General features: G+C 37.4%; 1 protein-coding gene across 16 annotated transcripts in view; it reads right to left on the bottom strand.

Moving 5' to 3' along the window:
• The window catches only part of LOC139137831 (kinesin-like protein KIF1A), a 668,091-nt gene that overhangs the window by 359,894 nt on the left and 285,968 nt on the right, over positions 1-22,229 (bottom strand). For all 16 annotated transcript variants that reach the window (XM_070706099.1, XM_070706106.1, XM_070706100.1 and 13 more), the window contains 2 exons: positions 22,036-22,214; positions 12,193-12,339 (listed from right to left, as the gene is read on the bottom strand). In XM_070706099.1, coding sequence (XP_070562200.1) covers positions 12,193-12,339; positions 22,036-22,214 — 326 coding nt within the window. The remainder of the gene's footprint in view (positions 1-12,192; positions 12,340-22,035; positions 22,215-22,229) is intronic.

Genomic DNA, 22,229 nt, shown 5'->3' with positions numbered 1-22,229 from the left:
AAGGTGTCTACTGAGGCTGAACAACCATATCATTGAATTATGGTAGTAAGCTTACACAAACATACCAGGATGTTGAGACACACAGACTAATTAAATGTAAAAGCACTAACACCAGAGTAGACTTATAATCGATGATCACAGCCTTTTAAGCCTCCTTGATTGCTCACCCGTGAGCAGAATTTCGTACACACTTACTTGTTGTTTCACAACTGATTTTCACCAATATTTCTTCTTTGGCATGCTGTATTTTCAACCTATGTATTAAAAACATAATATAATTTACAAAACTATTTACTGACTGGTAGAGATAAAGTATATTTTTTGTGAAAACTCATAAATTAGTTATGCTAACTCCACGTCAAAAGGAATATTTTAATTGATATCAAAGCATCCTACAATTCAATGTTTTTTTGAATAAAAGAGGTGTGCATAAATAACAATTCAAAACACCCTCACAGAAAATATTGTGCAACACATTGCATCATAATTGTTGTTGTGTAGTCAACCAGAAGTCCTCACAAACGTGATACAATAAAACAGCAAGAGAAGAAACAATAACACAAATCTTTTTGTTTGTAGATACCCTTTTAATTCAAATCATCTCTCCAAAGAAGATAAGATTTAAATAAAGAGTCACATTAAATAAATTAAAAGCGTTCGAAATTCCCCGGTAGCTCTGTGCCAACAGATTGGTATACCAGAGTTGGTCCTTGTGCAACTACGAGTATATACACATGTTGTAGCCCACATGGGCTACTGGTTTTTTTTAAACAATGAAACGTCAAATTTGATATATTTTTTTCACGGCTATCTACTACACACTAAAGGAAAAATACTGTCTTTGTTAAAACAAGAACAACTTATCACAAATATGATAAAGAAATTAAGCAAGCAAACTTATTTACAACAATGAACCATGAGCCAACTTGAAGTTGAGTTGAAAACGAAACAAATCACATGTACCTACTGAACGGCCACGCAACTAACGCTGTACTCTCCGACATTAACTGATATAACCCACTCACACACCTACAAATTATGAACCTTTAATTGTACGAACTGAAGCCACAGACTAATGCCACAGTACACCTACGTTCGAATTAACTGATACCCGATCTACTTCACACGACCGACACAAGTCGATATGCGACTTCTCCCACTGGCCGAGTTGGTCGGCGCCGGCACTGGCCGTGTTCGCAACTGGCCGACTTCTCCGGTTACCGTCAATATTAAAGCCCGGCTCGAAATGGACCGGGATCAGGATTAGTGCCAAGTTTGGGTGGGCATTTTGGGGCATGGCTCTGCATAATGAGTCTGTTGGCAACGGTTGCGATCGTTCGCATTATCTGCGTAATCTGTTTGCTCTCAAATCACACTCAGGCTTGGGTACGTACACTGTAGCCTTTGTTTCCCAGTTCGTTTCAGTTATGCCATGGCAATACTCGAAGAAAAAAGAAAGAAAGAAAAACTAGGAAGGAAAAGGAACACGTCAGGAAAATGGTAGGAAATAGGTAAACGGCGACGTCATGACCGATCGCAAAAAATAAAGGAAATTCACGGAAGGGTCGAGACTTCCTTGAATCTCGTGTATCACGATATCTGTAATAGCGATCGCTGTCAGTTGCTCGGTTGCTTGGCGGCGGGGTGATATCGAAAAATTATCACGAGTTATGTTTATTTTCGGAGCAATTGCAAGTTTTGCTCGAAACGTTGGTTAAACTTCGACTGGAATCAATGACAGACTGGGTTCCTCTCCGTCATTCTTTCTACCTCCATGGTCATTGAAGGAATTAAAGTCTAGCTTTTGCCGAAATATTATAACGATGTAGCACGGAATCAATGAGCTGTCCTCAGACACGCGTATCCTAAAGCGTTTACAAGATTGGGTGATGGCGCTTACTTGCTCTCCTAAAGTGTTTACAAGATTGGGTGATGGCGCTTACTTGCTCATCTTAAACTGAAAGATTGAATGTTTCAAATGTTCAAATATCTTACAATTTTTGTTAAATTCTCATCACAGAAGTCCAAATTTAACTGGGATAATCGGTATGTCAAAACCTTACTAGTACCAGCTCTCTGAACACAACATGTCATTTCCACGTGTACATACAGCCGTTTTCGGGGCCAGCATATATATCCAAAACAACTGTTCAGTACCGTCACGTTCGGCCGTAGATTTGGAAGGGGGAAGTTGTTAAAAACGTGGATCTCTTTGACTGACAATAATTAAATTGATCATGGAGGCTACCGCCATGTTTTGATGGTTATTTTCGATGCCATTCTCAGTGCAAACTACGGACTCTGCTTACACGCTTTTCGCTAGAAAACATCGTACTACGGGTAAGCTTACGGACTAGTCCTCTTGCTAAGTCACGTCTGAAAATGGTTCACTTTCGTGATGTCATTGCACCATAACAAAAGAGTTGATGGCAACACAAAGTTTTCATCCTTCGCCCGCTGATATACCGGTAAGTCTAAGTTTACATATAGTTTGTTGACATCGTAATTGTTCTCGTATGCACAGCAAATGTTTGACCAGTTTACGCTTCAGCGCGTCACCGAATGATTGACAATCATTTGAATCATGGAACGACTGTCTCCTGAGGGCCATTCCCTTTGTTCAGAAAGCGATTTTTCCCCTAATCGTCATAGTTTTAAAAAACTTTGTGAAACTTTGCAGATACCTGTATGGCCTAGGTGTTTATGAAACAGTCTATGTTCATGGTATGCCAATAATATTTGTTTGAGAATCGTTTAGGCCGATTTTCACGGAGTGGTCTACCTAGCTATTGCCAGTTGTCACTCAAGCGCCATTATGAATTTTCAATAAGTTAGGGGCCTTTTATACCCCGCACACCGGTTTAAATGATAACGCATTTACCGTATTACGTTCGTCCTCTTGAAATGCAAAAGCACATCCTGAAGCGCGGCCCATTCAGCTATATTCACGGGGATCGCCACGTGCGGCGATGACACTTGAAACCGAAGTGGCAAGGAAAATTGTCCCAAGGCAAAGTTGATTTTTATCTCGACGAAGTGGAAAACAAGATTAGAATACTGGTCTGTTTTAGTCATTGTCGACTCTCGTTTCTCTCTCAATGACCCGCTCAAACTACTTTTACTTCCGCATTCATGCTTTCTCAAACACCCTAGTCTCGCGAGAGTTATGACGTCACGTGTATACTAGTACGGTATGCTCAAGGGCAGTCTTGTGTGTAAATGACGATTTGACTGTAACGCGATGCATGCACATTGCCGGCCATGGCCCACGCAGCGGCGAAATCGAATCGTCATGCATGACAGTTGTTGCTGGTCTCGATCAATTTCTTCTTATTTCGGCGGAAATTGCTCAGTTGAGGAGGGGTTCAAACTGCGTAACGTTGAACGTCAAGTGAAAAAAGCCTCACGCAAACACGCAAGCTCATTTAGAAACGGCTTTTCTGTCTTTCGTATAAAATACAGAACACGTCTTTCAAAGTCCACACAGTTTGACGTATATAGTACCGCGGAATATCTCAGGAACAGACTGTTTGAAACCTCTACTTTAAACGGTACACTTTAATGTGTTCAACTGAGTTGTTTTTTTAGAAAGGTTTTGCTGTTGTTTCAGCGGTTAGGCAACATACTGAACAGACATCAACGCTGGGCATGGGCTGAACCGCCGTATATATCGATGAACCGAACCACACAGTCCCTAAACTCAGCTCCGTGCACTGTAGCTGAACAGATGATAATTGACAACTGAACATGCAGTTTCAAATTCACATCAAAATGCATGCTACGCAACACACTATATCTCAAAGTAACCTCACAACATGTAATCCCCATTGTCACTTCCGGATATTTTGACTCGGCAATGGCATTATGAATAATTTCACAAGCGCTACAGTTCAAGTACATGTTCACACACTACAATCCACTTATACACAACTTCTCCATGTAAAAATATGCATAAATATAATAGACCATACATTCTAAAACAGGTATTGATAGACATACAGAATAGCTTACCTTCTGACTCGTGAGGTGCACCAAAAATCTTGCAAAACGCAGGAGATATGCCGAAGTCCAGAGTAGTAACGAGTTGTAGCTTCAAGTTTTCTTTACGAACAATGGCATGTATTGCGTCACAATTTGGCTATTACTTCAATTGTTACTATTCCCTAATTACATGTCTCTCTTCAGGCTGCAACAACAGGGTGCTACACGTAACCATAACAGCAATGACGCGTTGAAATAGGTGGAGCTGGCTCTGCAGCAGTGACGCAGTTAAAAATAAATTGACCTTGAACATTGACTTTCAATGCGTGTCCAAAAAAAATTTCTACAATAAAACAACCAAAATATCACCATTCAAATATATACAAAATGCATGGATAATCCATAGTAATGTGGACACCAAGTTTTAGGACAAAGATATTCAACCTAAAAATGAAAAAAAATTCTTAAAAATATAAAATTAATACTATCCCTCTACAAGCGACCTTGCGGCTGATATAGCTCCGCTGTGTTTTATAGAGAATAACTATTTTTGACACATGTTGATGAAGGAGGTGGAAATCTTTGATACCTTAATGCAGTGGCCAGAAAAAAGTGGCAAAAATAGATGCAAAAATGGTCATCCCTAAGAACATGTCAACCAAAGCTATCTGATGAGTAGTTTTTTCAGAGTAAATTTTCTGACAAAAAATGGCAACAACTGCCCCAAAAAATAAAAATTGCAGATTTCATCATAATTTCAAAAGATCAAATTTAGTTCATCTATAGAAACCTGTATACCAAATTTCAAAGCTGTTAGACCAGTACTTTTTGAGAAACATAGGTTTTGACCATAAATGGCTAAAATTGCCCCCAAAATTCAAAATTGCAGACATCATCATAATTTCAATAAATATCATTTAGTTCATCTATAGAATTCTGTATACCAAATTTCAAAGCTATCAGACGAGTACTTTTTGAGAAACACATTTTTTGACCAAAAATGGTGAAAATTGCCCCCAAAAAACAAAATTACAGATTTCATCAGATTTTCAATATATATTACTTAGCTCATCTGTAGAAACCTGTATACCAAATTTCAAAGCTTTCAGACAGGTACTTTTTGAGAAACACATTTTTTGACCAAAAATGGCAAAAATTGCCCAAAATTACAAAATTGCAGATTTCATCATAATTTCAATAAATATCATTAAAGTGATCTGTAGGAACATGTATACAAAATTGCAAAGCTATCAGATGAGTAGTTTTGGAAATACACATATTTTGACCAAAAATGGAAAAAATAGCCCCAAAAATACAAAATTACAGATTTCATAAGAAATTTAATATACATTACTAAGTTCACCTATAGAAACCTGTATACTGAATTTCAAAACTATCAGACCAGTACTTTTTGAGAAATTCATTTTTTGACCAAAAATGGCAAAAATTGCCTTAAAAATGCAAATTTGCATATTTCTGCACAATTTGAACAAATCTGAAATAGATCATCCCTGGGGACATATGTACCAAATATCAAAGCTATCTGACTGGTAGTTTTGAAGGAGAAGATGTTTAAAGATTTTTTCACCAAAAATGACAAAAATTGCCTTAAAAATACAAATATGCAAATTTCACCATGATTTGAACAAATCTGACTGAAGTCACCCTAAGTAAACTGCATATTAAATTTCAAAGCAATTGGACTTGCGGTTTCAGAGGAGAAGACAATTGTTGCCGGACGACGACGGATGACGACGACGACGACGGACGACGACGGAAAATCAACCTATCTGATAAGCTCCGCGTCGCTGACAGCGGGGCTAAAAATTAACAGTTTTATAAAGGATTGACGCTACCTACCTACACACAAAATATCGACACATTCTGCCTAGTGGTTCCCGAGTTGCAGCATCTTCACCAATTTTCACTTTTTTGTACCTCACTTGCATATTTTTGACACAGACATCTTCATTTGAACAAAATTCACATCTCCAACCTAGGATGCCTCTAATTACCAAATATGAAGACATATCGTCTTGTAGTTTTTGTGTTTTTGATCTGGACGGACTAACAGACATACTTACATACACACAGATGCCATTTTGCCACCTTATACGAATACCTCCCATTTGCATATATACATATGCATATATGGGAGCGTAAAAAATTGTATTGCTAATTAATCCCTATATGCCAAAAATCAGACCTCTAGCTCTATTTCCTTGGCCAGAATTAGATGTGTGCATAATTAATGAGGTAAAGCGTGTGTTGTCATAAGGTCTCCCATCCTACTAAATATACAAGCGACCTAGCGGCCGATATAGCTCCGCTGTGTTTATGTAGAGAATATCTATTTTTGACACATGTTGATGAAGAAGGTGGAAATCTTTGATAGCTCAATGCAGTGGCCAGAGAAAAGTGGCTAAAATAGCTGCAAAAATACACAATTGAAGATTTCATCATACTTTGAATATATCACATCGGATCATCCCTAAGAACATGTCAACCAAAGCTATCTGATGAGTAGTTTTTTGAGAATAAAATTTTCTGACCAAAAATGGCAACAATTGCCCCCAAAAATAAAAATTGCAGATTTCATCATCATTTCAATAAATATCATTTAGTTAATCTATAGAAACCTGTATACCAAATTTCAAAGCTATCAGATGAGTAGTTTTGGAAATACACATTTTTTGACCAAAAATGGAAAAAATTGCCCCAAAAGTGCAAAATTGCGTATTTCATCATAATTTCAATAAATATCATTTAGTTCATCTGTAGGAACATGTATACCAAATTTCAAAGCTATCAAATGAGCAGTTTTGGAAATACACATTTTTTAACCAAAAACGGCAAAAATTGCCCCAAAAATACAAAATTACAGATTTCACAATAATTTCAATATATATTACTTAGCTCATCTGTAGAAACCTGTATACCAAATTTCAAAACTATCAGACCAGCACCTTTTGAGAAATACATTTTTTGACCAAAAATGGCAAAAATTGCCTTAAAAATGCAAATTTGCATATTGCTGCACAATTTGAACAAATCTGAAATAGATCATCCCTAAGGACATATGTACCAAATATCAAAGCTATCTGACTGGTAGTTTTGAAGAAGAAGATTTTTAAAGATTTTTTTACCAAAAATAACAAAAATTGCCTTAAAAAATACAAATATGCAAATTTCACCAAGATTTGAACAAATCTAAATGAGGTCACCCTCAGTAAACTGCATATTAAATTTCAAAGAAATCGGACAAGCGGTTTCAGAGAAGAAGATTTTTTTACCAAAAACAGCAAAAAATGCCCCAAAAATACAAATATGCAAATTTCACCACGATTTGAACAAACTTAAGTGAAGTCACCCCAAGTGAACTGCATATAAAATTTCAAAGCAATTGGACTTGCGGTTTCAGAGGAGAAAGCAATTGTTGACGGACGACGACGACAGACGACGACGACGGACGACGACGGACGACAACGATGGACAACGACGGAAAATCAACCTATTTGATAAGCTCCATGTCGCTGACAGCGGAGCTAAAAAGACATAGCACTTGTGGTTACGTATTTATCGACATAAACGTATATTTCAGGTCAAAGGTCATCGAGGTCACATGACATTTGGGCAAAAAATTTCTATCCTATAGTTATCCTTATATACCAAAAATCATACATCAAGCTCTAGGGAATTGCTCAGAATAAGATATACGCATAATTAATGAGGTATAGTATGAAGCATCATAAGGTCTCCCATCATACCATATATGAAGGGTGTAGCACTTGTGGTTACTGAGTTATGGGCAAATATGTATATTTGAGATCAAAGGTCATCGAGGTCATGTGACATTTTGTCAAAATAATTGTATTGCTAAGTTATCCCTATATACCAAAAATCAGACCTCTAGCTCTATTGGCTCGCTCAAAATTAGATATGCACATAATTAATGAGGTACAATAATGTGGCCTCATAAGCTGTCCCATCATACCATATATGAAGGGTGTAGCACTTGTGGTTACTGAGTTATGGACAAATATGTATAGTTGAGGTCAAAGGTCACCAAGGTCACAGACATTTTGTCAAAAAAATTGTAGTGCTAAGTTATCCCTACATACCAAAAATCAGACCTCTAGCTCTATTGGCTCGCTCAAAATTAGATATGCACATAATTAATGAGGTACAATATGTGGCATCATAAAGTGTGCCATCATACTATACATGAAGGGTGTAATGGTTACTGAGTTATGGACAAATACGTATGGATGTATGGACTCACGGATGGACTCACGGACGGACATGACCCAATCTATAAGCCCCCTGGACTTCATCCGTGGGGACTAAAAACTGTCACTGCATCCTTTTTGCGATATGAATACGATGAGAAACTAAATTTTTATTTTTCTTGGCCTTATACATGGGAGTCTATGGACTGCCTTACACATGGGAGTCTATGGACTGCCTTATACATGGGAGTCTATGGAGACTGCCTTATACATGGGAGTCTATGGAGGTGAAAACTAAAAAGTCCTCTAACACGGTCAAATTTGATCGCATTGTGAAACAAATCGACGTGCATCTGTACAGGGTAGGGTACTATCCTTGTGCAAAGTTTGAAAGAAATTGACCTGGGCATGTCTGAGATATCTGCGTGAACGGACGGACTGACGCACGCACGCACGCAGGCACGGACATGACCAAACCTATAAGTCCCCCCGGACGGTGTCCGTGGGGACTAAAAAACAATGTAAACTATTTATGAACCTGTAATATGTTGACCTCATATATATATATATATATATATATATATATATATATATATATATATATATATATATATATATTATATATATATATATATATATATATATATATATATATATATATATATATATATATACTCTTTCATTGTTGTTTTTTGCAGAACCTTTATTGTACTTTATGATCAAGTTCCCAAATGGGATACCATTTCAAAAAAGTCTTACTTTACTTTACTTTACTTTACTTTACTTACTTACGAAGGTGGGGGGGGGGGGGGGGGGGGGGGGGAGGGGGGATCGCATGCGCAGCGTCAAAGCCTGCAAAGGCGAGCGAGTAACCATAACCACAGTTCCTCGTGGGCTATTCAGCTCTGGGACTATTTGCCCCATAGACGAGTGTACATAAGTGAGGGTTGTTTCTCGCTTATGTACACTCGTCTAGTATGGGGCGAATAGTCCCAGAGCTGAATAGCCCACGAGGGACTGTGCCATAAGGCAGCTACAGCGATGACCCTCATAAATTAGGCCTATCAGACTGTTGTAAAGGCATCGTCTTAGTGACTTTTAACCCTATAGTTGATCGTTAGGGACTGGTCAGTTTCTTCGGCTTGGGGGGGGGGGGGAGGTGGATTCATGGGGGGGTCACCCTGTTTTTGACTTTGGTGATAAGGGGTCACAATGTTTTTGAAATGCCCAATAGGGGGGGTCAGTGTGTTTTTGAATTTAGACACAGGCTCATCATTGCCTAAAATGCATCATGTCAGCCACAAATTTCATCGTTCAGTTGCATTTTTCGGCACGCCCTTCGGGCGCGTAACTTTAATAATCAGACATATTTTCAGCACGCCCAACTTTAACATATCAGGCATACATATATCAGAGATATCTGTATGTTCAATATTTTACGGCGTGCTCTTCGAGCACATTACTTTAATATATCAGACATTTTTCAGCACGCCCTTCCTGTGCATGACTTTTAAAATAAACAAGAAATATATATCAGAGGTATCAGGATGTTTCATATTTTTCTCCACGCCCTTCAGGCACCATACTTTAATAAATCAGAGATATATGCCAAAGATATCTTGATGTTTGCTAAGTGAAAGTGTACCGTTATGAAATCTGCATTTCATATGAAAAGCATGACAAATTCCTGATACTTTTCTGTTCTCTGTATGAGAATTCAGTATGAGAAAGCAACATGCACAAATATTTCACAATATATATTTGATAAAGTGACTTATTTTAGAGATAGAAAAATGACAAGATATCTTTCATTGTCATTGATGCAACTGTTTTCCTTTGTGTCTTAGGTTTTCTGTAGAATGCTTTTTTATGACCAAAATAACAGTTAAAAAGGCTGTTTTTGTCATTAGCTGTGCTTTTATGGTTTCAATGTTACAAGAAAAGGTCATCTCAGACATTGCACACATCAGATTTACCTAAAATGCCTCTCTATGGCTGCTCAGGAGATTTAATTGGATGGCTGGCAAGTCTTAACACCCATCAAAAGTTTTGATTTACTGCTTTTTCCTCTTTGATATTAATGATTGACATCCATTTCTGTTCAGGACATCTGGTTAAGCATAGCAAATGTGAAATACATTCACAACTCATTCAAAATGTACTGTATTCAAACTTCAAGATTGACACTTTGAAATTCCTATCTTACAACTGACATGTCAACAATTTCATTAAAACACAGAATGACTGTTAAAATATAAATGTATGTAAAATACAAAATATATTAATATTAAATATACACACACACATATATATATATATATAATATATATATATATATATATATATATATATATATATATATATATATATAGTATGTATATTTTATGTCCACCTTTTGTTTTACAGCTGTCGCGTGCGGGGGGGGGGGGGGGGGGGGGGGTCACCCTGTTTTCAAATTTGGGATGGGGGTCACCTTATTTTCAAAATTTGGAATAGGGGGGTCAGCCACTTTTTGACGTCGGCAAAAAATAATCCACCGGCTCCCCCCCCCCACGCCGAAGAAACTGACCAGTCCCTTACCATGGTTGTTTGCGCTAAAACGGGCGGTAGCATGTCTTTCAGACCGCTTAGAGCCTGAACGCAGAGGTTGATTATCAAAATCAACGGTGAGCTTCAAGATCAAAGGTCAACGCATGCATAGAAACATATTGTGGTTTTTTCCACCAATCAACATGATCGTCAGAAAGACCATTCTGGAGATACGTGTAAAATTACAAAAGAGCCTCCAAAAACAGTTCACTGATTGGCTAATAAGTTAACTCATGAATATTTAAGTAACTTTCCTTTTGTGGCGTTATCGTAGACTGATTGTGGTCTGCTAACAGATTTGGCTGGACCTGTCATGTGATTTCATGGTGTTAAAGACTGCAGATTTACAAATATTCTGCTTCCATTTTACACTACTATATATTGTGTTATGAACTGACCGCCAGAAACCACACACAGCAATGAACTGACCGCCAGTGACCACACACAGCAATGAACTGACTGCCAGTGACCACACACAGCAATGAACTGACCACCAGTGACCACACACAGCAATGAACTGACCGCCTGTGACCACACACAGCAATGAACTGACTGCCAATGACCATAAACAACAATGAACTGACAACAAATTTAATTTAGTAAAACCGTTTTCTGTGACCATGAACGACTGCCAATGATCATGAAATGGCTGACCATAATCCCACAATAAAACGATTTGTTCCATGGTCGTCATCGATTATGGTTGACTGTGGTGAACTTTCAAGGTCAGAACACAAATGTGTGCATTCAATGATCATAATTGACCATGGTCAAAACACAATCAACCACATTTTGACAATGATAACTAAAGTAGGGTGAGGATACTGGGATCACATGATCAGTCAGACACTGTCTTGTACTGAAGAATATAATTTGGGAAAAGTGAAACTGTTCATGTTAGCCAACAATGTGCAAACAGTTTAGGGGAGAATGAAACTGTTTTCAATATCTTACAAACAGTATAACAAACAGCACAGCATGTCTAATTCACCTACATCTTTGGCAGTATTGGCAAAAAAGTAACAATGCAGAATGATTGCAGCATGATATTTTAACGTTGTACACCTCTGTCATTGTTGAACTACTATCCCACAAACTACATTATGATGCCTTTAAGTTAGCATATTATTGATAAGTATTCATGAATTGACCAATGCATGTTAAAAAGTGTTTATTTTTTAAGACCAAGTTCTTTTTCCACAACAAAAGATTCAAGATTATATGTTGAATGAGTGGGGATCTTATAAGCACAATGTTTAAGTAGGTGAGTTTGCATTCTACAATAGGTCAACAAGTTTCAGCCTTTAAAATATCGATCACGTTTTCAAAACACCAACTTAACAGAGTCTAATGATCATGTCATAAACTGACAGAATCACTAAGCATTTCTTACCTGCCGACCATCCTAAACCAAGGAAATCTGTCATAGAATGGATCTCCCCCAGTCACTGCATTTTCAAATGTGATATTACTTTCAGGTGTTGTTGGTGTCATGTCAACACAATTATCATACATTTCACGCATCATTTCCAATCGTTGGCTGCAAGACAAAAATTGAAATCCAATCAGTCAATTAATAAGTAATGGAGGGATGTAAAAGTAATTTATAGAAAACTGATATTAAGAGGTTATTACCTAATAGTGCCTGTTCCTATGTGCTATTAGCATGGGTGTCATTTGTGCTGCATCACACAAGACATAATTGAGTGTTTGACACCACATATACCATGAATGCTGAATTTAATTCAAGGAACATGTAATATTGGGTATTATATCATACCAGTATATTGATGGCGATCTGATTGGTCGAGACGTGAAAAGAACTGTGGTATATTGGCGATATACCACGGCTGGCATACGCACGAGCTCTCAGCTTGAGCAAAAAATCCGTTTTTGATGTTCCACGCCAGAATTTCAATGTACTGTAACACAGTTATGATATACCGTACGGTAATATCAATAAATCACACCCAGCGACGGTATACCACTCGATTTTGACCAGTTCACTTCATATATGCACTCGCTATTGCTCATGCATATATGTCGTGAACTGGTCAAAATCTCGTGAAAAAATACCATCGCTGGGTGTGCTTTATTGCTTTAATAAACAAGTCATTGACAATGACATAGTCCCCACTTGTAATAGGAGTATTAGTCTTGATGGGGCAGGGAAATGTGGTCATTAAGAAGTATCACTGGAGTGTATATGTTGAGATCTATGGGCACATAGGTCTATGTCATTGTTCCCAATTTGAAACACATGAGGCATGTCTAAGTTATGGTTCTAAATCGGGAAAAAAGATCAGACCTCTAACTGTATTGGCCAGCCAAGAAATACATATGCGCATAATAATGAGGTACAAGATGTGACATCTTAAGGTCTAATATCCTATCAGAATTGGAGGGTATAGATATAAAGGACATAGCACTTGTGGTTACGTATTTATCGACATAAACGTATATTTCAGGTCAAAGGTCATCGAGGTCACATGACATTTGGTCAAAAAATTTCTATCCTATAGTTATCCCTATATACCAAAAATCAGACATCCAGCTCTATTGGGCTTGCTCAGAATTAGATATGCGCATAATTAATGAGGTACAGTATGTGGCGTCATAAGGTCTCCCATCATACCATATATGAAGGGTGTAGCACTTGTGGTTACTGAGTTATGGACAAATATGTATATTTGAGGTCAAAGGTCACATCACGGATGTCACCAAGGTCACGTGACATTTTGAAAAATAAATAGTATTGCTAAGTTATCCCTATATACCAAAAATGAGACCTCTAGCTCTATTGGCTCGCTCAAAATTAGATATGCACATAATTAATGAGGTACAATATGTGGCGTCATAAGCTGTCCCATCATACCATATATGAAGGGTGTAGCACTTGTGGTTACTGAGTTATGGACAAATATATATATTTGAGGTCAAAGGTCACCAAGGTCACATGACATTTTGTCAAAATATTTGAGATATCTGCGTGAACGGATGGACTCACAGACGGACATGACCCAATCTATAAGCCCCCTGGACTTCATCCGTGGGGACTAAAAACTGTCACTGCATCCTTTTTGCGATATGAATACGATGAGAAACTAAATTTTTATTTTTCTTGGCCTTATACATGGGAGTCTATGGACTGCCTTATACATGGGAGTCTATGGACTGCCTTATACATGGGAGTCTATGGAGACTGCCTTATACATGGAAGTCTATGGAGGTGAAAACTAAAAAGTCCTCTAACACGGCCCAATTTGATAGCATTGTGAAACAAATCGACGTGCATCTGTATGGGGTAGGGTACTATCCTTATGCAAAGTTTGAAAGAAATTGACCTGGGCATGTCTGAGATCTGAGATCTGCGTAAACGGACGCACGCACGCACGCACGCACGGACATGACCAAACCTATAAGTCCCCCCGGACGGTGTCCACCGGGACTAATAATTGATTTATCATATACCCATGCCCAGAATTTTACAAATGATAGGAAAAATCTTAAATTTTAGGGCTTTACTTTTATTCTTCCATGCTCATAATTGTGGAAATATTTACATTGGAATTTGATCAAGTGTCCAGTTTGTCATGCAGAGCTCGACAAGTCTACATGTTGCTTATCATTAAGAAAAGTAAACATTTGCAACGAATTGAGTCTTTGATCTTATATTACAGCGAACAGCGAACGTTTCCCATGCTCTGCTTAGTCTAAAATCACGATGGTTGTTTAAGCATGCCACTCACAACAAGCTTGAAACTGCATTACATATCATCAAAGTTTTCTTTCATGTATTTACTTTGGTTTGGGAAATACAACTTTGATGAAACTCACTGGCATAATTTTTGAGTGACGGATCTATATCTCAAAGAAAGTCCTCAACATCAAGGAAAGTCCTCAACATCAACCAGACTTACAGTTGGCATTCAAGTGATCATAGCTTCCGCAAGGTGAAGAAAATTTTGAAGGTAGAGAGATGTCGCCGTCCCTTCCATGCTAACTTACACGTTGCAGTGTATGATGCCATCCCGGAAATTACGTGCCAAAATACAATGAATTATTTCATAAACACTGCATTAAGGGAAACCTCCATTAACTTAGGAATACCTGACTTCCCTAGAAGATCAATTTCACAGACCTGCCTTTCCTACAATGGCACTACAATAGCACCAGCTGGATTAGATAAACATAACAATGGAACATTCACACCTTGGGGATTAAAAGTCTTCTGTTTGTCACCCGAGTTGGTCAGGCAAGAACTCGGGTTTCAGGTACCATGCAATAATGCAGCATTCCCCTAATGGGGTGTGTTATTTAATGGCACAAAATGTACTGTGCTGCTTGAGAATTGCATTTGCATGTGTAAAATCAACACTTTTCTTCTTCTCTATATTTCATAGCTGTGTCATGTATTTGAGAGAAGTGTTAATGAAGAAAGTTTCATTTAACTGAGACAAAAGCAAAAGCAGGAAGTTTCATGCAGGAGTGCTAAGAATGTTCTGGTTGATATTATTCATTGTTGTATTGTTGCATCTGTACCATGATTTGAGTGGGTATATCTTGACTTAATAGCACCCTAATTACAAAAATTCATCAAATATGCAAATTAGCTATTAATTGACATGATCTTACCAAATGCCTTTGCACAAAGTAACAGCTCAGGTATGTATACATCTATAAGACGTTTCATTAAATTTGAGTCACTATTTATTGAAATATTAGTGGAATTATGAATTATGAATTATGTGACCATCATGTGCACAAAGTTTTGTCAAACTTGGTGGAATCTCTTAACAAACAGAACTCTTTTATGGACGTGCATATGTATGCCATAGTGTATTATCCTTGTACTAAGTTTGAAAGGAATTGGCTCAGACCTGTCTGAGATATCTGCATGGACTGACGGAACCCAAACCATAAGTCCCCTTGGACTTCGTCCGGGGGAACTAATAAGCCATATATATCCAAAGCAACTGCACTTTAACGTCACATTCATGTGGAGGGGTGTTAAAAAAAATAGTGACAACATCACTGTTCGCTCCCATATAGTTATCAAAACAAGTCAACAATTGTATGAAACATGGACATACATATAAAGACAGACTGACATACACAGACTGGCACAGAGTGATGACATTGACCCCAAGTGTGCCTTAGCCCATGGAGAGTGATAAAGATATAACAAACAGCTGAATGTAATGATAAAATAGTTAAGTATAGGCCTATACAGGCACTGAGAGTGAATATGTTACAGCAATTTGATTAGTTTCTTTTCCTTTTCTACTTCTGTGATAATATTTAAGACAATCAATCTGCAAGGCAGTTTATGTATTGACAAATATGTTATCTTTTACAAGCACACAGTAAACTGTTCTTGATTTTTCATTTACAATATTTGACATAGACTGAAATACATAACGTGCAACCAATGTTTACACTTTGCTCATATGGAGAAATTTCAACATACAATCATCAACTCAGAAACCCTACAGGAAAAAGTAAACATTGTTTTCTTCCAGAACAGCTGGTACATCCACATCTGGAACAACTTACAAACTTAACCAATTACACAAGGATGATGACACAAGAGATAAAGTAAAACTGTGATGAACTTGACTATTCCTTTCAAATCCTTACCTAACTTGACATCTTAAACTAAAATACACTGCATGGTTAATTGTGCACAAAAATACATCAGGGTGGACCATTTGATAAGGGATGGTGTCTGGAAGCTCGATGAGGTACATTATCTTTTTTATCCGATCCATTGTATATTCTTTTTTCCCCACTCTTCCACCTTTTCTTTTTGTCAAACCTTCTCTGGCTGAATTTTTTATTGGCATTTGTATGGAATTTTTTCAAAATCTGCCAGGATTTTTTTACCGCATTTCAACACCAAATACAGTTTACCATATCAAATGCTTACTAAATCACCACATTATACACTCTTAGTTCCAGTAGGTATAAAATTACCAAAAAAAATCTTAAAAATACGAAATGAAAGATATCCCAGTAAAACTAAAAGTTTCGCAAAGTTGCCCCAAAAATTCAAAATTCCGGATTTCAACTTAATTTCAATATATCTTATTAACAAAAACCCTAAGGACCGGTTTACTAAATATCAAAGCAATCTGACTGGTAAATTTTGAGAAACATATTTTTTGACCAAAAATGAGAAAAATTGCCCCCAAAATACAAAATTGCAGATTTCATCCTAATTTTAAATATATCTAATTAACATAAACCCTAGGAACCTGTACACTAGATATCAAAGCTACCAGATCAGAAGTTTTAGGAGAAAAATTTTGACCAAAAAAAGGCAAAAATTGCCCCCCCCCCCCCCCCCCCAAAAAAAAATTGCCAGTTTCAACATACCTTCAATACATTATATTGAGATTAATCTTGGATACCTGTATACCAAATATATGTATCAAAGCTATCAAATCAGCAGTTTTGGATTAAAAAATTTTTATCAAAAATTGGTGAAAATTGCCCCAAAATTACAAATATGACAATATCAATACCAATTTGTACAAGCATGACTAAGGTCATTCTGAGGAACATGAATATTAAGTTTCATAGCAATCAGACAAGCGCTTTCAGAGAACAAGATTTTTTGACTAAAAACGGAAAAAATACCCTAAAAATACAAACATGCAAATTTCATCCCAATTTTTGCGCACATAATTTAGAATACCTAAAGAAATCTGCATACCAAGTTTCAACCAAATCTGACCAATGCTCACTGAGTTTTAGCCATTTGCAGGATTTTTCCTTTTCCCCCCCTCATTTGCATATTTTTGGCACTGACATGTTCATTTGAGCAAATTCATATCTCCACCCCTAGGTGCACCTGTACACCAAATACTAAGACAGTAGGTGCTACGGTTTAGGAGTTTTTGATGTGGACGGACTAACAGACATAGATACATACTTACATACATACACACAGACGCCATTTTGCCACCTTATACGAATACCTCCCATTTGCATATATACATATGCATATATGGGAGCATAAAAATAGTGATAATGACACTGTCGCTCCCACATAGTTGTCAAAACAAGCTAACAAATGTATAAAACATAGCGTGGATGACACTTTGTCCATATTTGATTACATTTCGCAAGCCTGGGTGTGTATACGTACAATATTTTATAGCTTCTATAGACCTCAGCAAGGTATGTAGGGGTGCCGGAAATCGACAAGTGCAGGGCTGAAGTGAGGGCCAGCACAATCAAAGTGCAAGCGAATGTGAGGGCTTGGAGTGAAGGCTCTAACAATCGAAGTGCGAGCGAATGTGAAGGCTTGGAGTGAGGGCTCTCTCTTGAAGTGAGGGGCGCCATGCACCGATCAAATTCGGGCTCAGGCACATGAAAAATGAGCTCCTAAAATTATCTGTGGGAGTGTTATGAGAGTGATAAAACTACTCCCTGAAATGCATAGGGAGAGTGAAGCAAATTAAATGAATTATGAAATCTGTGTTCTCCACACCGCCTTTTAAGTGGGTGGTGCGCCCACTTTAATTTCACGGCCGCCCAGATAAAATCTAGGTCGCCCAGTTTAATTTTTGGCCGCCCATGCTTTTGAAACCCACCGTCAGCCTTTGTTCTGGGGTGGCAGGTTTGGTTTACAGCAATGTTTTTATGTCGTGCTTTTGTTTGTTTCTATATTTAATTTCAATAAAGTGTTAATTTAAATCAATAAGGCACATTTTGCTGTTGTTGTATGTGTGAATTTGTCATTTTAGTACCTCGTCAAGATATGTCACGACGATCATAGCGGAAGAAAGACTGCGAGAGAAGCTCGACCAACTTGTCAACCCATTCACACAATAAACTTTGTGGTCGCATCAAGATCTAAGTGTTGTCTCGATTGATTTTGCCGAATTTCCCCCCAAGAAAGTACTTACATTCTTTTAGCACCCTAAAATTCAGGGTTCTCCCTAGTCCAAAACAGCGTCGCCGCCCGTTACGCTATTGTTCAAGCCCTCGACATTTTCGATCTCACCGCAACGCAATCATTGTTACCCGCGACGCTATGAGGTTCAGCCGCAAAATGTTCACAATGACACTGAATGGTCAACTTCCGTTCGATCACACGAAAGGAAGACAGATTATTTGTAGCTTCGTTGTTTTACAATGTCACTTGTTATTACTCCTTCAAATTTGTATGAAGTGTTAACAACAGAACAATTTCACACGTCCCACCCTTGACTCCAACGACCCATCCAAAGAAATCGTAAAGGACAGAAAAAATTTATAAACAACCATAGTCAAAAGACAGCAAAAGTCAGTGACGATTTCCGCTCTTAATTGATGAAATATTTTGAAATCAAACTGATTACACATTCAGAACTCCGGGTACCGGTGTAAAATCAAAACGACACAATATACACTTGGCTCACTTCTGTAGGCAAATAGCTATCAAAATTGAGTAACTTGAAGTAATAAATTTCAGCTGATTGTTGCTTTAGCGGCAAGGTGATTGCAAAATCGAAGCAACATAGTTTGGCAATGTATGGTAGACTGTCGAATGCAGTGAATGCAATGGCCTTTGGCAGCAAGTAAGGGAACCGTCAGTATTTATGACCTGGGGGTCATTCAAAAATTGAAAGCTAATACGGGGGTGCTCAAAATGTTTTTTCTTTGTCTTACTCTGTCCTCAATGACGGACGCCACAACAAAACTTGCGTAGATGTGGTTGAGCATGCGCGGTGGTGTGATTACGTTTCGTTTCGTGTGTCAACAAAGCTGACTTCTGGTCCGGACAAGAAGTCATTTTTAACTCCTTTTACTGTTAATCATGAGTCGGGCTGGGCATGCAAACCATGCCATTCAGTATTAATTATGGTCTACTTTCACATACTGAGGATGTCATTTTAATCAAAAATATGAAAAAAATTGTTAAAAGTTACAAATACTGGGGCTTTAATGACTTTCAATAATGTTGTATCATAGTGTCTTCAATATATGTAGCAAGTTTTGTCAACTTTGGTCAAGTCAATTCAGATATATATCCCTAATTAGGAAAGTTCATTAAATATGCAAATTACGAATTGGCTGAAGAGAAAATGCTTAATGACTTTCAATAATATCGTATTATAGTGTCATTAATTTACATAGCAAGTTTCATCAATTTTGATCAAGTCAGTTCAGATATATATCCCTAATTATGAAAATTCATTTAATATGCAAATTAGGAAATGGCTGAAGTAAAAATGTCTTTTGACTTTCAATAATGTTATATCACAGTATCTTTGATGTATACAGCAAGTTTCAACCACTACAATCAAGTTAATTCAGATATATATCCCTTATTAGGAAAATTCATTAAATGTGCAAATTCGGAATTGGCTGAAGTAAAAATGCTTAATGACTTTCAATAATGTTGTATCATAGTATCTTCAATATATGTAGCAAGTTTTGTCAACTTTGGTCAAGTCAATTCAGATATATATCCCTAATTAGGAAAGTTCATTAAATATGCAAATTACGAATTGGCTGAAGAGAAAATGCTTAATGACTTTCAATAATATTGTATTATAGTGTCACTAATGTACATAGCAAGTTTCATCAATTTTGATCAAGTCAGTTCAGATATATATCCCTAATTAGGAAAGTTCATTAAATATGCAAATTAGCAACTATCTTTCATGTCACCCCTTAATGGTTCCCACTGCTAATATATCTTGGTATGATCAACATTTGTAGCAAATCTCATCAAATTGTGTGCACCGTTTTTAATGTGTATCCGTTTTATCTAAAATCATTAATTATGCAAATGAGCAAAAAGTATGCAAGCCACACCCACAAAAACTAATCAGTTCTTGCCATTTGCTAACTGAATCTATTTACCAGATTCGATTCCGATCTGATAAGCCGTTTTTGAGATATCGGACCAACACACAGACAGACAGACAGACAGACAGACAGACAGACAGACAGACACACGGACATACAGACAGACAGACATCGCTGCAACATATGCTCAAGTGTGTGAACACGTGAGCAAAAAAGTAAACTTGGAACGAAGACTTCATACCGGTATATGCTGCCGATCAACAGCGTAGCATAGCTTAGGGAACTGTCTGTCACCGCACCGGCATTCGTTGGCTGCACGTAAGAGCAACTCAACTTTCCAAGATCAAACGGTCAGTATCTTGTGAAAACAGCAACATAGCAATGAAAATTGTTATAGTCAACGGTTAAAACTCTTAACAGATGCAGCGTTAATAGCTTTAAACAAATGAAATGCATGTGAAGAGAATCAAAACCGAGACCGCGTGCGTGACTGAAAATACTGTAAACAATGGCAGATATGACATCAGAGTGGGACTCTTCTATTTTGGTACCGGGGTGCGCAGGGTCACAGAACCCTGATAAATGTACTGAAAAAACGTAGTATTTTCCTAGCGATGCTGTCATGGGAACTTCGATATGTCATTGTTTTACATCTTTTAAAAGTTTCTTTGATCTGAGCAGCTTTACCAACTGTAATGGTATAGTTTACTCTCCTAACCTTTCTTTATTTGAATTAAACAAGGGTAGGAGTTAAACTGTAGTGCATAGTGTGTTATCAGCAATATTTGGTCAATATACCGGGGGTATGTAAATATTATGCAAATGATTATGTAAATATTATGCAAATAGTTATGCAAATTAGCCACCCACTTAATTTTTTTTATTTGTGGAGAACACTGCTAATAAACAGAACTCCAGAGAGCTATGGCAGCAGCTCAATTCACTATACTACTATTGAACAATTATGATGCTGTGACTGGTACAATGTTTGACCATAGACCCTTGAGAAAATTGCCTATGGTTGGATTTGCAACTTTGTAGGAATAAGGGTAATCTGTTTCAGGACAGGTTTCAGGTTTTCAGGACAAGGCATTTTTTGGACAGATGAAATAAAACGTTTGTTTTTTTTTCATTCAACTTCAAAGGCATGGCCTGTAAAAGTACCACATATTGCAGTTGAGAAGTAATTGCAGACTGATAACATTTAGTTGTAACAGCCATCATTGCTTACTTTAATCCCTTGCTGTCCCAAATAGGCTGAAAAAGTGTCATGCTAATTATCTTTTCACATAGAGGCACAGAAGAATTTAGAGCAAAGAGTATAAACCTCCATGGGCTACGTCCACTGGGGACTGACAAAAACCTAATAGCATATATACACCATGCTAAAATAAGATGTTTTTAGAGTGTAATCTTTTATAGTACTTACTTTAATTTTTCCAATGTCCAATAATGACTTGCACCATTCTTTTTATCTTGCACCTCTACTGCTACCACTGTGCGTGGAAATGGCCTCTCAGTGATATCAATACTATCATCACTTGGTAGTAAATCAGGGGGTAGAGGGGAATACAAGGTGTCACTCAGCAACACAAACTGGAACTCCACCTGTAGTAAGAGTTT

Source organism: Ptychodera flava, chromosome 7 (assembly GCF_041260155.1).
Source record: "Ptychodera flava strain L36383 chromosome 7, AS_Pfla_20210202, whole genome shotgun sequence".
NCBI classification, from domain to species: domain Eukaryota; kingdom Metazoa; phylum Hemichordata; class Enteropneusta; family Ptychoderidae; genus Ptychodera; species Ptychodera flava.
The sequence above is the reverse complement of the archived record's forward strand: the minus strand, read 5'-3'. Positions and strand labels throughout refer to the sequence as shown.